Consider the following 18,048-nt stretch of genomic DNA (forward strand, 5'->3'; position numbering starts at 1 on the left):
GGAAGGTTCCACAGGTCTCAATTATCTTCAAACCAAATAAAGAGACAGGCATTCTTACATTGTGTAGAAGACCTGTTAAAGATGGGAGTGATACATCCAGTTCCAATAAGAGAACAAGGAATGGGATTTTATTCCAATCTGTTCATAGTTCCCAAAAAAGAGGGAACATTCAGACCAATTTTGGATCTAAAGATCCTAAACAAATTTCTCAGGGTACCATCGTTCAAAATGGAAACTATTCAAACGATCCTACCTACTATCCAGGAAAATCAATTTATGACTACCGTGGATTTAAAGGATGCGTACCTACATATTCCTATCCACAAGGAACATCATCAGTTCCTAAGGTTCGCTTTTCTGGACAAGCATTACCAGTTTATGGCACTTCCATTTGGATTAGCCACTGCTCCAAGGATTTTCACAAAGGTACTAGGGTCCCTTCTAGCGGTTCTAAGACCAAGGGGCATTGCAGTAGTACCTTACTTGGACGACATCCTGATTCAAGCGTCGTCCCTGTCAAAAGCAAAGGCTCATACGGACATCGTCCTAGCCTTTCTCAGATCTCACGGATGGAAGGTGAACAAAGAAAAAAGTTCTCTGTCCCCGTCAACAAGAGTTCCCTTCTTGGGAACAATAATAGATTCCTTAGAAATGAGGATTTTTCTGACAGAGGTCAGAAAATCAAAACTTCTAAGCTCTTGTCAAGTACTTCATTCTGTTCCTCGTCCTTCCATAGCGCAGTGCATGGAAGTAATAGGATTGATGGTTGCAACAATGGACATAGTTCCTTTTGCACGAATTCATCTAAGACCATTACAACTGTGCATGCTCAGACAGTGGAATGGGGATTATACAGACTTGTCTCCGACGATTCAAGTAGATCAAAAGACCAGAGATTCACTCCGTTGGTGGCTGACCCTGGACAATCTGTCACAGGGAATGAGCTTCCGCAGACCAGAGTGGGTCATTGTCACGACCGACGCCAGCCTAGTGGGCTGGGGCGCGGTCTGGGAATCCCTGAAAGCTCAGGGTCTATGGTCTCGGGAAGAGTCTCTTCTCCCGATAAACATTCTGGAACTGAGAGCGATATTCAATGCTCTCAGAGCTTGGCCTCAACTAGCAAAGGCCAAATTCATAAGGTTTCAGTCAGACAACATGACGACCGTTGCATATATCAATCATCAGGGGGGAACAAGGACTTCCCTGGCGATGAAAGAAGTGACCAAGATAATTCAATGGGCGGAGGATCACTCCTGCCACTTGTCTGCAATCCACATCCCAGGAGTGGAAAATTGGGAAGCGGATTTTCTGAGTCGTCAGACATTCCATCCGGGGGAGTGGGAACTCCATCCGGAAATCTTTGCCCAAATAACTCAATTATGGGGCATTCCAGACATGGATCTGATGGCGTCTCGTCAGAACTTCAAGGTTCCTTGCTACGGGTCCAGATCCAGGGATCCCAAGGCAACCCTAGTAGATGCACTAGTAGCACCTTGGACCTTCAACCTAGCTTATGTATTCCCACCGTTTCCTCTCATCCCCAGGCTGGTAGCCAGGATCAATCAGGAGAGGGCCTCGGTGATCTTGATAGCTCCTGCATGGCCACGCAGGACTTGGTATGCAGATCTGGTGAATATGTCATCGGCTCCACCATGGAAGCTACCTTTGAGACAGGACCTTCTTGTTCAGGGTCCATTCGAACATCCGAATCTGGTTTCCCTCCAACTGACGGCTTGGAGATTGAACGCTTGATTTTATCAAAGCGTGGGTTTTCAGATTCTGTAATAGATACTCTGATTCAGGCTAGAAAGCCTGTAACTAGAAAAATTTACCATAAAATATGGAAAAAATATATCTGTTGGTGTGAATCTAAAGGATTCCCATGGAACAAGATAAAAATTCCTAAGATTCTATCCTTTCTACAAGAAGGTTTGGAGAAAGGATTATCTGCAAGTTCTCTGAAGGGACAGATCTCTGCTTTATCTGTTTTACTTCACAAAAGACTGGCAGCTGTGCCAGATGTTCAAGCATTTGTTCAGGCTCTGGTTAGGATCAAGCCTGTTTACAGACCTTTGACTCCTCCCTGGAGTCTAAATCTAGTTCTTTCAGTTCTTCAAGGGGTTCCGTTTGAACCCTTACATTCCGTAGATATTAAGTTATTATCTTGGAAAGTTTTGTTTTTGGTTGCAATTTCTTCTGCTAGAAGAGTTTCAGAGTTATCTGCTCTGCAGTGTTCTCCGCCCTATCTGGTGTTCCATGCAGATAAGGTGGTTTTGCGTACTAAGCCTGGTTTTCTTCCGAAAGTTGTTTCCAACAAAAATATTAACCAGGAGATAGTTGTACCTTCTTTGTGTCCGAATCCAGTTTCAAAGAAGGAACGTTTGTTACACAATTTGGACGTAGTCCGTGCTCTAAAATTCTATTTAGAGGCTACTAAAGATTTCAGACAAACATCTTCCTTGTTTGTTGTTTATTCTGGTAAAAGGAGAGGTCAAAAAGCGACTTCTACCTCTCTTTCCTTTTGGCTTAAAAGCATTATCCGATTGGCTTATGAGACTGCCGGACGGCAGCCTCCTGAAAGAATCACAGCTCACTCCACTAGGGCTGTGGCTTCCACATGGGCCTTCAAGAACGAGGCTTCTGTTTACCAGATATGTAAGGCAGCGACTTGGTCTTCACTGCACACTTTTGCCAAATTTTACAAATTTGATACTTTTGCTTCTTCGGAGGCTATTTTTGGGAGAAAGGTTTTGCAAGCCGTGGTGCCTTCCATTTAGGTGACCTGATTTGCTCCCTCCCTTCATCCGTGTCCTAAAGCTTTGGTATTGGTTCCCACAAGTAAGGATGACGCCGTGGACCGGACACACCAATGTTGGAGAAAACAGAATTTATGCTTACCTGATAAATTACTTTCTCCAACGGTGTGTCCGGTCCACGGCCCGCCCTGGTTTTTTAATCAGGTCTGATGAATTATTTTCTCTAACTACAGTCACCACGGTATCATATGGTTTCTCCTATATATATTTCCTCCTGTCCGTCGGTCGAATGACTGGGGTGGGCGGAGCCTAGGAGGGATCATGTGACCAGCTTTGCTGGGACTCTTTGCCATTTCCTGTTGGGGAAGAGAATATCCCACAAGTAAGGATGACGCCGTGGACCGGACACACCGTTGGAGAAAGTAATTTATCAGGTAATCATAAATTCTGTTTTTTCTAACTTTGACCCCCAAAATCTGTTAAATATCTACAACCACAAAAAAACACCCATGCTAAATCGTTTCTGAATTTTGTCCTGAGTTTAGAAATACCCAATGTTTACATGTTCTTTGCTTTTTTTGCAAGTTATAGGGCAATAAATACAAGTAACACTTTGCTATTTCCAAACCACTTTCTTTCAAAATTAACGATAGTTACATTGTAACACTAATATCTGTCAGGAATCCCTGAATAACCCTTCACATGTTGGTATATTTCATGCCACCAATTCACTGCCAAATGCGATCAAATAAAAAAAATTGCGATTGCTGCCAGCGCTTGAAACCCCAGAGGACGTGCCAGGCACGTCGTTGGCACGTCCTTGGTCGTTAAGGAGTTAATAAAATAACTTTTGTGCAATATTTTTTATAAACATTGTAAGGGCTCAAAGATATAAGATCTGTTGGGGAAAAAAAGTCACAAAAGGGCTTTAACATTGAGATACATAAATATACATTGCTAAATATGTATTTGTGTGTGTATGTATATATGCATAATTAGTTAAAGAGAGAAAAATAAGAATATGGAAATGTAGACAAGACTTGGAAAATCACTGGTAGAGCAAATCCAATGGATAAAGCAGCATATGATGTTAGTGCAGTGCAGCTCAAAACAGTTTAAAGCATTAGGTTAGCATTATCCATCAATCCAACATGCAAAGGTATCAACCAACAAGTATATCATAGAAGTGGTAGCATAGGGTATTCAAGCAATGTAAGTCAAAGCTATAGTATAGCGTAGCATACTCTAAGTAAGCAGCAAATCAGTAGCACATCTAAAGTTCCAGCATGTGGCATAGTTGCTTGCTTGTGAAATGAGACCGGCAACTAGTGATCAAAAATAGTAAGAGCAGACATACATTATTCATGTCCCAGGGGTACTTCCTACTGAGGGCTATGCCCTCGTCTATGGGACCCCTCCAAGTCTCACCACTTCCACGTAGTATGTTCTGTCAGAACCTGCTGTGTGTGTTGATAGCTACCATGCTTATTGATAATCCATGATTAGTTCCTCAATCCTTGCTGCAAAGAAGGTCCTTTTTTGTCAAAGGTATTTAAACAAAGTTGAACATGCTTGGGTGGCTCCGCTGAGTCATGAATAACATGCAACACGTGGTCTTCTACTCTGGGAGCATGTCTCCTTTTTATCTGCTTACCGTAGCATAATTTCTAATGTTTGTTAAAAGATAAAATTTAACCATTGCTTTAACATAGATTGTTCCTGCTAATAACAAGCAGCTCTGCAATGCTACATTAATGGTTAAAATTGGCTCCCGGATTGAAGGAGCTTAGCCCTTTATTTTTGCATGCAGTTTACTTTGCACTTATAAAACTGGTTACATTGAAATAATATTTGTGCTGCAAAAATTTTGAGTTACGGTCCAAGTGTTTTTAAATCTGTATGATTGTGACTTCTATGTTTATCTTCTATGCTTAACCAATAATAAAGTAATGATTCGTATGACTGGAATATAAGAATGTTTTCACATTTTTTCTTTGGTTGATTTTGCAATTACTTCTGGTTCAAAATTAGGTTAGTTATACTTTTTTAGTTGTTTCTCTTTGTATGCAACTTCTTAGAATTTTCCAAATCTTGCCTACATTTCCATATGTGACTATACATTGACTGATGGAATATGCTATATCAATTCTTTGAATTGCCCTATATTGCACTGCTCCAATAAATTGTGTTGCATCTGTGTATATGCATTAAATTGTTCCATTTGAGGTCATGGCCATTGGTACTTTCCAATTTTATATTTAAGGTGTATTATATGTGTTTTGTTACTAGATGTGATTTATTTATAATAAATGTGCATTAATTTAATGCTGTTTTGTGTTTGTATTGACTCTGGTCACCCTGATGGTTATACCCATGGAATTGCATCATTCATGAATAATGGAGAGTGCTGGCTAGGGCATCCTTGTATTTCTTTCCCTTTTTCTTTTTCTTCTTCTTTTTTTCTTTTCTTTTACTAATTAAGTTTTTTTATACCCTCTGAGCACCCTGGTATACATACATATTTTTAGTTCGCCTTGGTTCTCCTGGTATTTCAGCGCTTGACTGAACGTAATAGGCGGGATCAGACTGATATACTACAGGAAATTTCTTCTCTGTGAAAAGCATTACTGGGCTAAAAGAAGCTGCACCCAGGTGGTAAATTGCCATAGGACAGGCTAACAATAGTATTGAGCCAGTTGTTCGTACCTGTGAGTGTGCTTCTCTCTGTGTGTATTTAGTCTCCCTATGGGAAAAAGGGGAAACCAGACGTGGACTCCTTGCTCATTGTGCTTAGAGGAATATGGCTACACCTCACTGACAAAGCCCAATGAAGGCCGAAACGATCGTCTGGGGTTGCTGTGTTGCTTGTTCAGAGAGGAATTGCCTGGTGTTTCAGCGCTGGACTGAACGTAATAGGCGAGATCAGACTGATATACTACAGGAAATTTCTTCTCTGTGAAAAGCATTACTGGGCTAAAAGAAGCTGCACCCAGGTGGTAAATCGCCATAGAACAGGCTAACAATAGTATTGAGCCAGTTGTTCGTTCCTGTGAGTGTGCTTCTCTCTGTGTGTATGTATGTATATATATGTGTGTGTGTGTGCTTGCCTTGCAAAATATAAAAAATAAATTATATATATATATATATAGATATATGGGATAAGACTGATATACTACAGGAAAGTTCTACTCTATGAAAAGCATTACTGGGCTGAAAAGATGCACCCAGGTGGTAAATATATATGTGTATAAATAAAAATATATATGTGTGTGTATATATATATATATATATATATATATATATATATATATATTTGTGTATTTGCAGTCATATATACACATATAAGATCTATATATGTGCATTAGAGCCCTTTGCCGTTAAGTAGATGAAAACATGGTAAAACATATTTATGCGGATATCCTATGTTATTTGCATGATGGGTGTAAAAATACTTAGCAATAAAGTTTCTAACTGTTGCTAACATGACTTTTCTACATTTTAAGTAAAGGCTTTGAGTCCATTTTATTATTGTGTTTTGGTAGCAAATGTACCTTTTCCTCTGATAAGCTTGAAATCTTTTCCTCCTTATCTTAATGCCTGTTGTATGTCTCTTTCTCATGCAGCTCTGCTACACAGATATACTCTTTACAGAGCAAGAGGTAAGTCCCAGTATACAAGCCTGGAGAAAACTAGGTATTGTAGTTGCTGTTTACAAGCCATTAATGTTAAAAACAGGGGGCTTGCCCCAAGGATATATTATATTGGCTAATAGTTGCTTACTGTTTATTGTATCTTTAAAGAATCCTCTATGACTTACAAGTACCAATGATTGACAACTTGCTTTTTTTAATCACTTATGTTGGTCTCTTTAGAGAGGGGTTGGCATGAAGAGTACACCCGTGACCGTTGTACTTCCAGACACAAAGGAAAAATCGTACCTGTTCAACATCATGGACACCCCTGGTACGTATTTCTGCCTTCTCGGACTTTTGGTTTCTATAAATGTGGATATATATATATATATATATATATATATATATATATATATATATATATGCTAAAGTAAGATATCGAGTAATCCTAGGATCACCCGGGTATAACTGATATTACCCAGCGGCTCTGGGTAAAGCCCAATGTAAGATCATACATCTGGCTTTATTCGGGTAATCCTAGTATTACCCAAACGCTTCTGGGTAAAGCTATAAATGCTGTTTGAAAACAGCTCGGACATCACTATCTGCAGCCATTTTTTTTCAGCACTTCCTACAACCTACACATAATCCTACACATAATCCTACAACCCACACATAACCCAGAAGCAGGTGTTCTAAAATGTTATACGATGCACTGTAATTCCCCCATCTTCATTATCTTTTTTGCCTGGTGAGTTCAAGGGGTCATTCCCCATGGTTTACTTGAGGTGGATGCCAGAGGATCGGCAGGGCGCCCTCCTTGAACCCCCCAGAGGCAAAAAAAATAATGAAGATGTGGGAATTGCTGTGCAATATATATATATATATATATATATATATGTGTGAAGCTTTATCCAGAAGCATTTGGGTAATCCTAGGATTACCCAGGTAAAGCCAGATGTATTATCTTACTTTGGGCTTTACCCAGAGCCGCTGGGTAATGTCAGTTTTTACCAGGGTAATTTGTAACATATTGTCTTACAGTAATTGTAAGTGGTTTGGGTTCTAAATTTTAAAGAAGTCATTAAATGTGTCTTCCAGGTCACGTAAATTTTTCTGATGAAGTCACAGCCGGGTTACGCATCTCTGATGGGGTGGTATTATTCATTGATGCAGCCGAAGGGGTAAGGCTCCACTCTGCAATGCAGATAATTTCAGATGCATTTGTTTGTCTCCTTTACTCGCCAGTTTCCCTTCTTTCTTCAAAAGCTTTTATACGTATCAAAAAATAGGAAACTGAGGAAAAATATATAATTTAAATATCTTTCTTTACACATGTGCATTTTCTGTTATCCTTTCTTCCCCCACTTTTTCCATAGGTAATGTTGAACACAGAGCGTCTGATTAAGCATGCAGTGCAGGAAAGCTTGGCAGTTACAGTATGTATCAACAAGATAGATCGGTTGATTCTTGAACTCAAGCTTCCTCCAACTGATGCCTATTACAAGTTGCGGCATATAGTGGATGAGGTTAATGGCCTCCTAAGGTATGTGGGAAGTATGTTTTAATGTCTGATGCCTACAGTATATTGCCTTACAGGATTATATATTACAAGTTCAATAGTTCCCTTCTATGTATTGTTTCTCATATATTTGTCAACCTCTCATTGAAAAGTCACCATGTCCCATCACTGATCACTGTTCACTTGTGTTTCTTGCAGTGATTTTCCATTACTCCCTCTGTTACTGTCTCTTCCGGTTTGTTCGGTTAAACATGCGGATACTACATATTTCTCTTATGACATTTCTCATTTTTGTTTTTGTTTCAGCATGTATTCCACGGATGAGAATTTAATTCTTTCTCCTCTACTGGGGAATGTCTGCTTTGCCAGTTCCCAGTACAGCATTTGCTTTACACTTGGATCATTTGCAAAAATATATGCAGATACCTTTGGTAGGTAATGTCAGACTAATAAAAACCTGCATAGGGTTGCATGTTTAGGGATAAAAATTGTGTTTTTTATAGGATTGCCTCCAACATAGGTGGTACAAGCCATTGTATATTGTATTTTGCGGAAAAGCATTTAAAGGGCCTGGAAAGTCTGACTTGATTGGAAGAGTAGCATAATGGGAGTGTAAAGTTTGATTAATTGTAAGAGGTTAGATATTTCTAATTTGAAGGCTTTGGGCTGTTTATACTGAATAGGATTACTCATGACTTATTTATGATACCGCTTTTGGGGAGCACTGAGCTTTGTGCTATAGCTTAATCATAGCATATGATCAAGATGTTTGTTTTGGAAAGGTCAAAAAGTTACCTCCTCCTTGCCGTGTATGACAGTATTCTCATTAGATGATGTTCTATCTGCAGGTGACATCAATTATCAGGAGTTTGCTAAACGCCTGTGGGGAGACATCTACTTCAATCCAAAAACGTATGTATACCTAAGTATATTTTAAAAGTAGTGTGCACATAATAGCCATTCTTTTATATTGTAGCGTGTTAGATTTGGAGCAGTGGGTGTCATTTATGTAAATGTGCTCACCAGCTACACAATAGTGCTAGGAATAAATGTATCGATAAATCATAATTCTGTCAACACACCTAGGTTTTATACCTAGCCTTTATTGTACCTTAATATTATTGACCTACTCTTGTTGCTATATGATGCCATGAGATTAATGGCAATAAAGTATAGATTTTATTATAATTGGTTGCTTTTAAAAGCATTTAAAAAAATACTAACTATAATAATGGTATCTGACGCAGCCTGTAAAATCAATCTTTCTTCTGTTAAGTGTGATCAGTCCACGGGTCATCATTACTTGTGGGATATTAACTGCTCCCCTACAGGAAGTGCAAGAGGATTCACCCAGCAGAGTTGCTATATAGCTCCTCCCCTCTACGTCACCTCCAGTCATTCTCTTGCACCCAACGACTAGATAGGATGTGTGAGAGGACTATGGTGATATATTTAGTTTTTATATCTTCAATCAAAAGTTTGTTATTTTATAATAGCACCGGAGTGTGTTATTCCTTCTCTGGTAGAATTTGAAGAAGAATCTACCTGAGTTTTTCTATGATTTTAGCCGGAGTAGTTAAGATCATATTGCTGTTTCTCGGCCATCTGAGGAGAGGTAAACTTCAGATCAGGGGACAGCAGGCAGATTAATCTGCAAAGAGGTATGTAGCAGTTTATTATTTTCTGACATGGAATTGATGAGAAAATCCTGCCATACCGTTATAATGTAAACTCAGCCTTGAATGCAGTAGATGTAGCTGATATCAGGCTGTCATGTATGTATATTTTACACTTCAGTTTTCTGGGAAATGGTACTTCTCTGGCTTTTAAACTGTATACATAGACTTAACCTATTTTGCAGGGACTTGCAATAGGTTTTAAATGACAATTAATTATTGAGGTAAAACGTTTTTTTGCTGGCATGTAAAAACGTTTTTTTCTCTGAGGTACTGGGTGAAAAAATGTTTTGGGCACTTTTTTTCCACTTGGCAATAGTTTTGATTTAAATTAGAGCAGTTCACTGATCCCTCTCACTGTTATGTGTGTGGGGGAGGGGCCATTTTGGTGCTTTCACTATGCATCAGAAAAACTCAGTCAGAGGTTCATTTTCTTCCTGCATGATCCGGTTCATCTCTACAGAGTTCAGGGATCTCAAGAGTCTTTTTTGAGGGAAGTAATCATTCACAGCAGAGCTGTGCTGATTGTATTGACTGTGATATAAAAAACGTTTATTTGTGTATTTTTTTTCTGCTGCCTGGGTTAGTTATCATTTGCTGAGGGGAACAATCCTTTGCTAAAACTGTATATTCTGACAAAGATTGATGCTATAACTTAATTATTTTATCTGTTATAATATTTTCTGTGCTTCTTAAAGGCACAGTTCGTTTTCATATTATTTGTAAATTACTTTGAAAAGTATTTCCAAGTTGCTGTTTATTTGCTAGTGTGTTAAACATGTCTGATTCAGAGGAATATCTCTGTGCTATATGTGTTAATGCCAAAGTGGAGCCCAATAGAAATTTATGTACTAAATGTATTGATGCTACTTTAAAAAATAGTCAATCTGTACAAATTGAACATATTTCACCAAACAACGAGGGGAGAGTTATGCCGACTAACTCGCCTCACGTGTCAGTACCTGCATCTCCCGCTCAGGAGGTGCGTGATATTGTAGCGCCGAGTGCATCTGGGCGGCCATTACAAATCACATTACAAGATATGGCTACTGTTATGACTGAAGTTTTGGCTAAACTACCAGAACTAAGAGGTAAACGTGATCACTCTGGGATGAGAACAGAGTGCGCTGATAATGCAAGGGCCATGTCTGATACTGCGTCACAGTTTGCAGAACGTGAAGACGGAGAGCTTCATTCTGTGGGTGACGGTTCTGATCCAAATAAACTGGACTCAGACATTTCAAATTTTAAATTTAAGCTTGAGAACCTCCGTGTGTTACTAGGGGAGGTATTAGCGGCTCTGAATGATTGTAACACAGTTGCAATCCCAGAAAAAATGTGTAGGTTGGATAAATATTTTGCGGTACCGACGAGTACTGACGTTTTTCCTATACCTAAGAGACTTACTGACATTGTTACTAAGGAGTGGGATAGACCCGGTGTGCCTTTCTCACCCCCTCCTATATTCAGAAAAATGTTTCCAATAGACGCCGCCACACGGGACTTATGGCAAATGGTCCCTAAGGTGGAGGGAGCAGTTTCTACTTTAGCTAAGCGTACCACTATCCCAGTGGAGGATAGCTGTGCTTTTTCAGATCCAATGGATAAAAAATTAGAGGGTTACCTTAAGAAAATGTTTGTTCAACAAGGGTTTATATTGCAACCTCTTGCATGTATTGCGCCTGTCACGGCTGCAGCAGCATTTTGGTTTGAGTCTCTGGAAGAGACACTTCAATCATCCACACTAGATGACATCACACACAAACTTAAATTCCTTAAGTTAGCTAATTCATTTATTTCAGATGCCGTAGTACATTTAACTAAACTTGCGGCTAAAAATTCAGGATTCGCCATTCAGGCACGCAGAGCTCTGTGGCTAAAATCCTGGTCAGCTGATGTTACGTCTAAATCTAAATTGCTTAATATTCCTTTCAAAGGGCAGACCTTATTCGGGCCCGGCTTGAAAGAGATTATTGATGACATTACAGGAGGTAAAGGTCATGCCCTGCCTCAGGACAAGGCCAAAGCCAAGGCTAGACAGTCCAATTTTCGTTCCTTTCGTAATTTCAAAGCAGGAGCAGCATCAACTTCCTCTGCACCAAAACAGGAAGGAGCTGTTGCTCGCTACAGACAAGGCTGGAAACCTAACCAGTCCTGGAACAGGGGCAAACAGGCCAGAAAACCTGCTGCTGCCCCTAAGACAGCATGAATTGAGGGCCCCCGATCCGGGACCGGATCTAGTGGGGGGCAGACTTTCCCTCTTCGCCCAGGCTTGGGCAAGAGATGTTCAGGATCCCTGGGCGTTAGAGATCATATCTCAGGGATACCTTCTGGACTTCAAATCCTCTCCCCCAAGAGGGAGATTTCATCTGTCAAGGTTGTCAACAAACCTAACAAAGAAGGAAGCGTTTCTACGCTGCGTACAAGATCTTTTATTAATGGGAGTGATCCATCCAGTTCCGCGGTTGGAACAAGGACAAGGGTTTTACTCAAATCTGTTTGTAGTTCCCAAAAAGAGGGAACCTTCAGGCCAATCTTGGATTTAAAGATCCTAAACAAATTCCTAAGAGTTCCATCGTTCAAGATGGAAACTATTCGAACAATTTTGCCCATGATCCAAGAGGGTCAGTACTTGACCACAGTGGATTTAAAGGATGCTTACCTTCACATACCGATTCACAGAAGTCATTACCGGTATCTAAGGTTTGCCTTTTTAGACAGGCATTACCAGTTTGTAGCTCTTCCATTCGGACTGGCTACGGCTCCAAGAATCTTCACAAAGGTTCTGGGCACTCTTCTGGCGGTACTAAGACCGCGAGGAATTTCAGTAGCTCCGTACTTAGACGACATACTGATACAAGCTTCAAGCTTTCAAACTGCCAAATCTCATACAGAGATAGTACTGGCATTTCTAAGGTCGCATGGATGGAAAGTGAACGAAGAGAAAAGTTCTCTCTTTCCACTCACAAGAGTTCCCTTCCTGGGGACTCTGATAGATTCTGTAGAAATGAAGATTTACCTGACAGAGGACAGGTTAACAAAACTTCAAAATGCATGCCGTGTCCTTCATTCCATTCAAGAGACCAGAAATTCTCTTCTATGGTGGCTTTATCGGCCACATCTGTCCAGGGGAATGCCATTCAGCAGGCCAGACTGGTCAATTGTAACAACAGGCGCCAGCCTACTAGGTTGGGGCGCTGTCTGGAATTCTCTGAAGGCTCAGGGACTATGGAATCAGGAGGAGAGTCTTCTTCCAATAAACATTCTGGAATTGAGAGCAGTCCTCAATGCTCTTCTGGCTTGGCCCCAGTTAGCAACTCGGGGGTTCATCAGGTTCCAGTCGGACAACATCACGACTGTAGCTTATATCAACCATCAGGGAGGGACAAGAAGCTCCCTAGCAATGATGGAAGTATCGAAGATAATTCGCTGGGCAGAGTCTCACTCTTGCCACCTGTCTGCAATCCACATCCCGGGAGTGGAGAACTGGGAGGCGGATTTCTTAAGTCGTCAGACTTTTCATCCGGGGGAGTGGGAACTTCATCCAGAGGTCTTTGCCCAAATACTTCCACGTTGGGGCAAACCAGAGATAGATCTCATGGCGTCTCGACAGAATGCCAAGCTTCCACGCTACGGGTCCAGATCCAGGGATCCGGGAGCGGTCCTGATAGATGCCTTGACAGCACCATGGACCTTCAGGATGGCTTATGTGTTTCCACCTTTCCCGATGCTTCCTCGATTGATTGCCAGAATCAAACAGGAGAAAGCATCAGTGATTCTAATAGCGCCTGCATGGCCACGCAGGACTTGGTATACAGATCTGGTGGACATGTCATTCTGTCCACCTTGGTCGTTACCTCTGAAACAGGACCTTCTGATTCAGGGTCCTTTCAAACATCAAAATCTAACTTCTCTGAAGCTGACTGCTTGGAAATTGAACGCTTGATCTTATCAAAGCGTGGTTTTTCTGAGTCAGTTATTGATACCTTAATACAGGCTAGGAAGCCTGTCACCAGAAAGATTTACCATAAAATATGGCGTAAATACCTATATTGGTGCGAATCCAAAGGTTACTCTTGGAGTAAGGTTAGGATTCCTAGGATATTGTCTTTTCTACAAGAAGGTTTAGAAAAGGGGTTATCCGCTAGTTCCTTAAAGGGACAGATCTCAGCTCTGTCCATTCTGTTACACAAGCGTCTGTCAGAAGTTCCAGACGTTCAGGCTTTTTGTCAGGCTTTGGCCAGGATTAAACCTGTGTTTAAAGCTGTGGCTCCACCATGGAGTTTAAACCTTGTTCTTAACGTTTTACAGGGTGTTCCGTTTGAACCCCTTCATTCCATTGATATAAAGTTGTTATCTTGGAAAGTTCTATTTTTAATGGCTATTTCCTCGGCTCGAAGAGTCTCTGAGTTATCAGCCTTACATTGTGATTCTCCTTATTTGATTTTTCACTCGGATAAGGTAGTTCTGCGTACTAAGCCTGGGTTCTTACCTAAGGTAGTCACTAACAGGAATATCAATCAGGAGATTGTTGTTCCATCCTTGTGCCCAAATCCTTCTTCGAGGAAGGAACGTCTTTTGCACAATCTGGATGTAGTTCGTGCCCTTAAATTTTATTTACAGGCAACTAAAGATTTTCGACAAACGTCTTCCCTGTTTGTCGTTTACTCTGGTCAGAGGAGAGGTCAAAAAGCTTCTGCTACCTCTCTCTCTTTTTGGCTTCGTAGCATAATTCGTTTAGCTTATGAGACTGCTGGACAGCAGCCTCCTGAAAGAATTACAGCTCATTCCACTAGAGCTGTGGCTTCCACTTGGGCCTTTAAGAATGAGGCCTCTGTTGAACAGATTTGCAAGGCTGCAACTTGGTCTTCGCTTCATACTTTTTCCAAATTTTACAAATTTGACACTTTTGCTTCCTCGGAGGCTATTTTTGGGAGAAAGGTTCTTCAGGCAGTGGTTCCTTCTGTATAAAGAGCCTGCCTATCCCTCCCGTCATCCGTGTACTTTTGCTTTGGTATTGGTATCCCACAAGTAATGATGACCCTTGGACTGATCACACTTAACAGAAGAAAACATAATTTATGCTTACCTGATAAATTCCTTTCTTCTGTAGTGTGATCAGTCCACGGCCCGCCCTGTTTTTTAAGGCAGGTAAATATTTTTTAAATTATACTCCAGTCACCACTACACCCTTGGCTTCTCCTTTCTCGTTGGTCCTTGGTCGAATGACGGGAGGTGACGTAGAGGGGAGGAGCTATATAGCAACTCTGCTGGGTGAATCCTCTTGCACTTCCTGTAGGGGAGCAGTTAATATCCCACAAGTAATGATGACCCGTGGACTGATCACACTACAGAAGAAAGGAATTTATCAGGTAAGCATAAATTATGTTTCACTCATTATTAAGGGACTGTAAAAGGGCTAATTCATTGGAGGCGTACAAATATATCTAGGAATTGCATGGCATAGTATTAGATTAACAACAGATGGGAAAAAAAACACCCAGATGAAAGTTTAGTAGAAGCAGAGTACTTCATTTCTGCCTTGCTTAAAGAATGATTCATTTTTATTGCGTCTAAAACATGCAGTTTTACAGTGTTTTGAACATATGTTCCTGACCTGTAACAAACTACTCTTTGGTCTGATGCTGGTGAAGGCATGGCATGGCATGTCCACCAGCAGAGCTTGTGCCAGTACTCTGTCCCTAAAGATGAGTTGTTGTTTTTTTAAATATCAATTTAAATAGCTTTAACTTATAGGAATATGAAACACTTTTAGATTGTAAGATAACATTTTTAATTATTCATACCAATTCTGAATAACACTGTGGGGCCTTCTAAATATCCCTAATTGGCCTCAATGGAGGTGATAAGATACAGGAAAACAAGTTTGCTAAATGAAAGTAGTAAATCATGTCTATTATAGTGGCAAGTTCAGATTGGCTCCTCCAAATGAGGAGAAATTAAGTGGTAGAGGGAGACCAGCACATTTTAAAAAGGATTCCTGCAAATCCTTTGCTTAGTTCATTGTCCCTATGATGGCACATTAAACTCAAAATATTTTTATTGTACGTATAAAAGCGCACTATTTATACTGGTCCAAATATTTTTTTCCTGATAAAAAATGGTAAGGTTAAACATTTTGAATTGATAGTAAAACTGGAAGTGCACATATGGTCCATAGCATTGTAGGTCATTGGCTGATAAGACTTCATTTGCTGTATTTATGAATAGTGAAATGCCCCCCACACAGTGTTTCCCCCCTTTAATTAATTAATGCTCCCTAAATCCCCTCCTTTGTCCCTTCACCTCCTTTCTTTCTTTCCCTTCCTTCTGTATTATTTTAGCTTTTTGTTTGCTGCTTTTATGCATACCCGTTCCTCCTTTACTCTATTTTTTTAGCCTACTAATCACTTTGTATTTCTTTTGTTCCATTCTTTTATTTTATTTTTCATTCTACTTCTTTTTTTATTTTTATATACCGGTAAATTAATTTAAGAATGTCTTTCTAGACGTAAATTCACAAAAAAAGCCCCTACGAGCAGTTCCCAAAGAAGCTTTGTGGAGTTCGTCTTGGAGCCACTCTACAAGATTCTAGCTCAGGTTGGTTATAGATTGGTTTTGGGTTGCTATTTGTGTCTAAGTTCAGCATTTTGTGACCTTGGTTCTACCCTCTCACTTGGCAGGTGGTGGGAGATGTAGATACTAGTCTTCCTCAGACTCTGGAGGAACTTGGGATACATCTCACGAAGGAGGAACTAAAACTGAACATCCGTCCTCTGTTGAGGCTGGTTTGTAACCGCTTCTTTGGAGAGTTCACAGGTGGATATTCATAGAATAATCCCAGATAAATCTATCTATTGTCCTGTACAATGACGTTCACATACTCCCCTGACAATCTGTCATTTTGTTGTTTTACTGATGTATATTATAACTCTAAAACCACTCTTCATATTGCTCAAGTCCTACTGCAATATAATCCTCACATCTCATTCTCTACAGGCTTTGTGGATATGTGTGTTCAGCACATCCCATCCCCTAAAGCTGGTGCTAGAGCCAAGATTGAGCACAATTACACAGGTGGCATTGATTCAGAGCTAGGGGAAGCTATGGCAGAGTGTGATCCTGATGTAAGTATACACATCCTATTGCCATCCTTGCCTCACTTGAATTTAGGAGCCCTCACCTACTGTGTGTTTCCTGATAACAATAAAAAGCATGTTAATATGACCCTTTAGCTATGTCTTTACTATTGGTTTGACCTAATTTTTAGGAGGACCACTGCTGTGGATAAATTAGTAATATTGAGTCTTCCTATAACGAGTGAAAATGTTATATTTTCTTGGTCAGTTATGTGAATAATGCATATTAATGTAATACTAGTCAGTCAACTTCCAAAAATATTTTTGACATGACCCGTTTCTAATTGGCTCATACCTATTCTGCAGGGTCCACTGATGTGTCACACCACCAAGATGTACAGTACGGATGACGGAGTTCAATTTCATGCATTTGGAAGAGTACTGAGTGGCACTATACATGCTGGACAGCCAGTCAAGGTTTTGGGTGAAAACTACACCCTGGAAGATGAAGAAGACTCTCAAATCTGCACTGTGGGAAGGCTTTGGGTGTCTGTAGCCCGGTGAGTTTTGACAGGACACATGTAAAGATATTGCTTCATGTAAAGTGTTGCAGCTACATATATTGGGTCTGGACTGTGGCAGTTTTACACTAATGTTGCCAGGAATATAGTTATTTCACAGTCATGGCTGAGCCAAGACTGAGAATATTTAGAAGCTTATTCTGAATGCAAAACCTTTCTTTCCATCCACTTATAGGTATCATATTGAGGTAAACAGAGTGCCTGCTGGAAACTGGGTATTGATAGAGGGAGTTGATCAGCCCATTGTAAAGACAGCAACCATTACTGAACCAAGGGGCAATGAGGAGGTATTGGAAATGTCACTGAAAGCTAATACTTCACTGACTTGGTTGGTTTCTGTGAGCTACAGTTTTTTTTTCCATGTTTTTTTCTGTCTTTCAGGCTCAGATCTTTCGGCCACTAAAGTTTAACACCACATCTGTCATTAAAATTGCTGTAGAACCTGTTAACCCTTCAGAACTGCCCAAAATGTTGGATGGGCTAAGGAAAGTAAACAAGAGCTACCCCTCTCTCACAACCAAGGTACCAAAACTATCCTACTATGCATCCCTGAACTACAGATTGCTGAATCCACCCTTGTGTTCAGGGTCTGCATATATATATATATTTATTTATATTTTTATATATTTATTTATATATATATAATATGCATAATCTTGTTCAATTTCCAAAAGGGATATAACCAATACCTTGTCATATTCATAAAAAAAATAATTAAAAGGACAGTCTACACCAGAATTTTTATTGTTTTAAAAGATAGATAATCCCTTTTATAACCCATTCCCCAGTTTTGCATAACCAA

General features: G+C 40.1%; 1 protein-coding gene across 2 annotated transcripts in view; it reads left to right on the forward strand.

Moving 5' to 3' along the window:
* Nucleotides 1-18,048, forward strand: part of EFTUD2 (elongation factor Tu GTP binding domain containing 2) — an 84,398-nt gene that overhangs the window by 30,126 nt on the left and 36,224 nt on the right. For both annotated transcript variants that reach the window (XM_053699914.1, XM_053699922.1), the window contains exons 7-18: nt 6,380-6,415; nt 6,629-6,719; nt 7,490-7,572; nt 7,768-7,934; nt 8,217-8,341; nt 8,759-8,822; nt 16,096-16,186; nt 16,270-16,405; nt 16,586-16,713; nt 17,032-17,225; nt 17,422-17,533; nt 17,628-17,768. In XM_053699914.1, coding sequence (XP_053555889.1) covers nt 6,380-6,415; nt 6,629-6,719; nt 7,490-7,572; nt 7,768-7,934; nt 8,217-8,341; nt 8,759-8,822; nt 16,096-16,186; nt 16,270-16,405; nt 16,586-16,713; nt 17,032-17,225; nt 17,422-17,533; nt 17,628-17,768 — 1,368 coding nt within the window. The remainder of the gene's footprint in view (nt 1-6,379; nt 6,416-6,628; nt 6,720-7,489; nt 7,573-7,767; nt 7,935-8,216; nt 8,342-8,758; nt 8,823-16,095; nt 16,187-16,269; nt 16,406-16,585; nt 16,714-17,031; nt 17,226-17,421; nt 17,534-17,627; nt 17,769-18,048) is intronic.

This window comes from Bombina bombina, chromosome 1 (genome assembly GCF_027579735.1).
Source record: "Bombina bombina isolate aBomBom1 chromosome 1, aBomBom1.pri, whole genome shotgun sequence".
Classification (NCBI taxonomy): domain Eukaryota; kingdom Metazoa; phylum Chordata; class Amphibia; order Anura; family Bombinatoridae; genus Bombina; species Bombina bombina.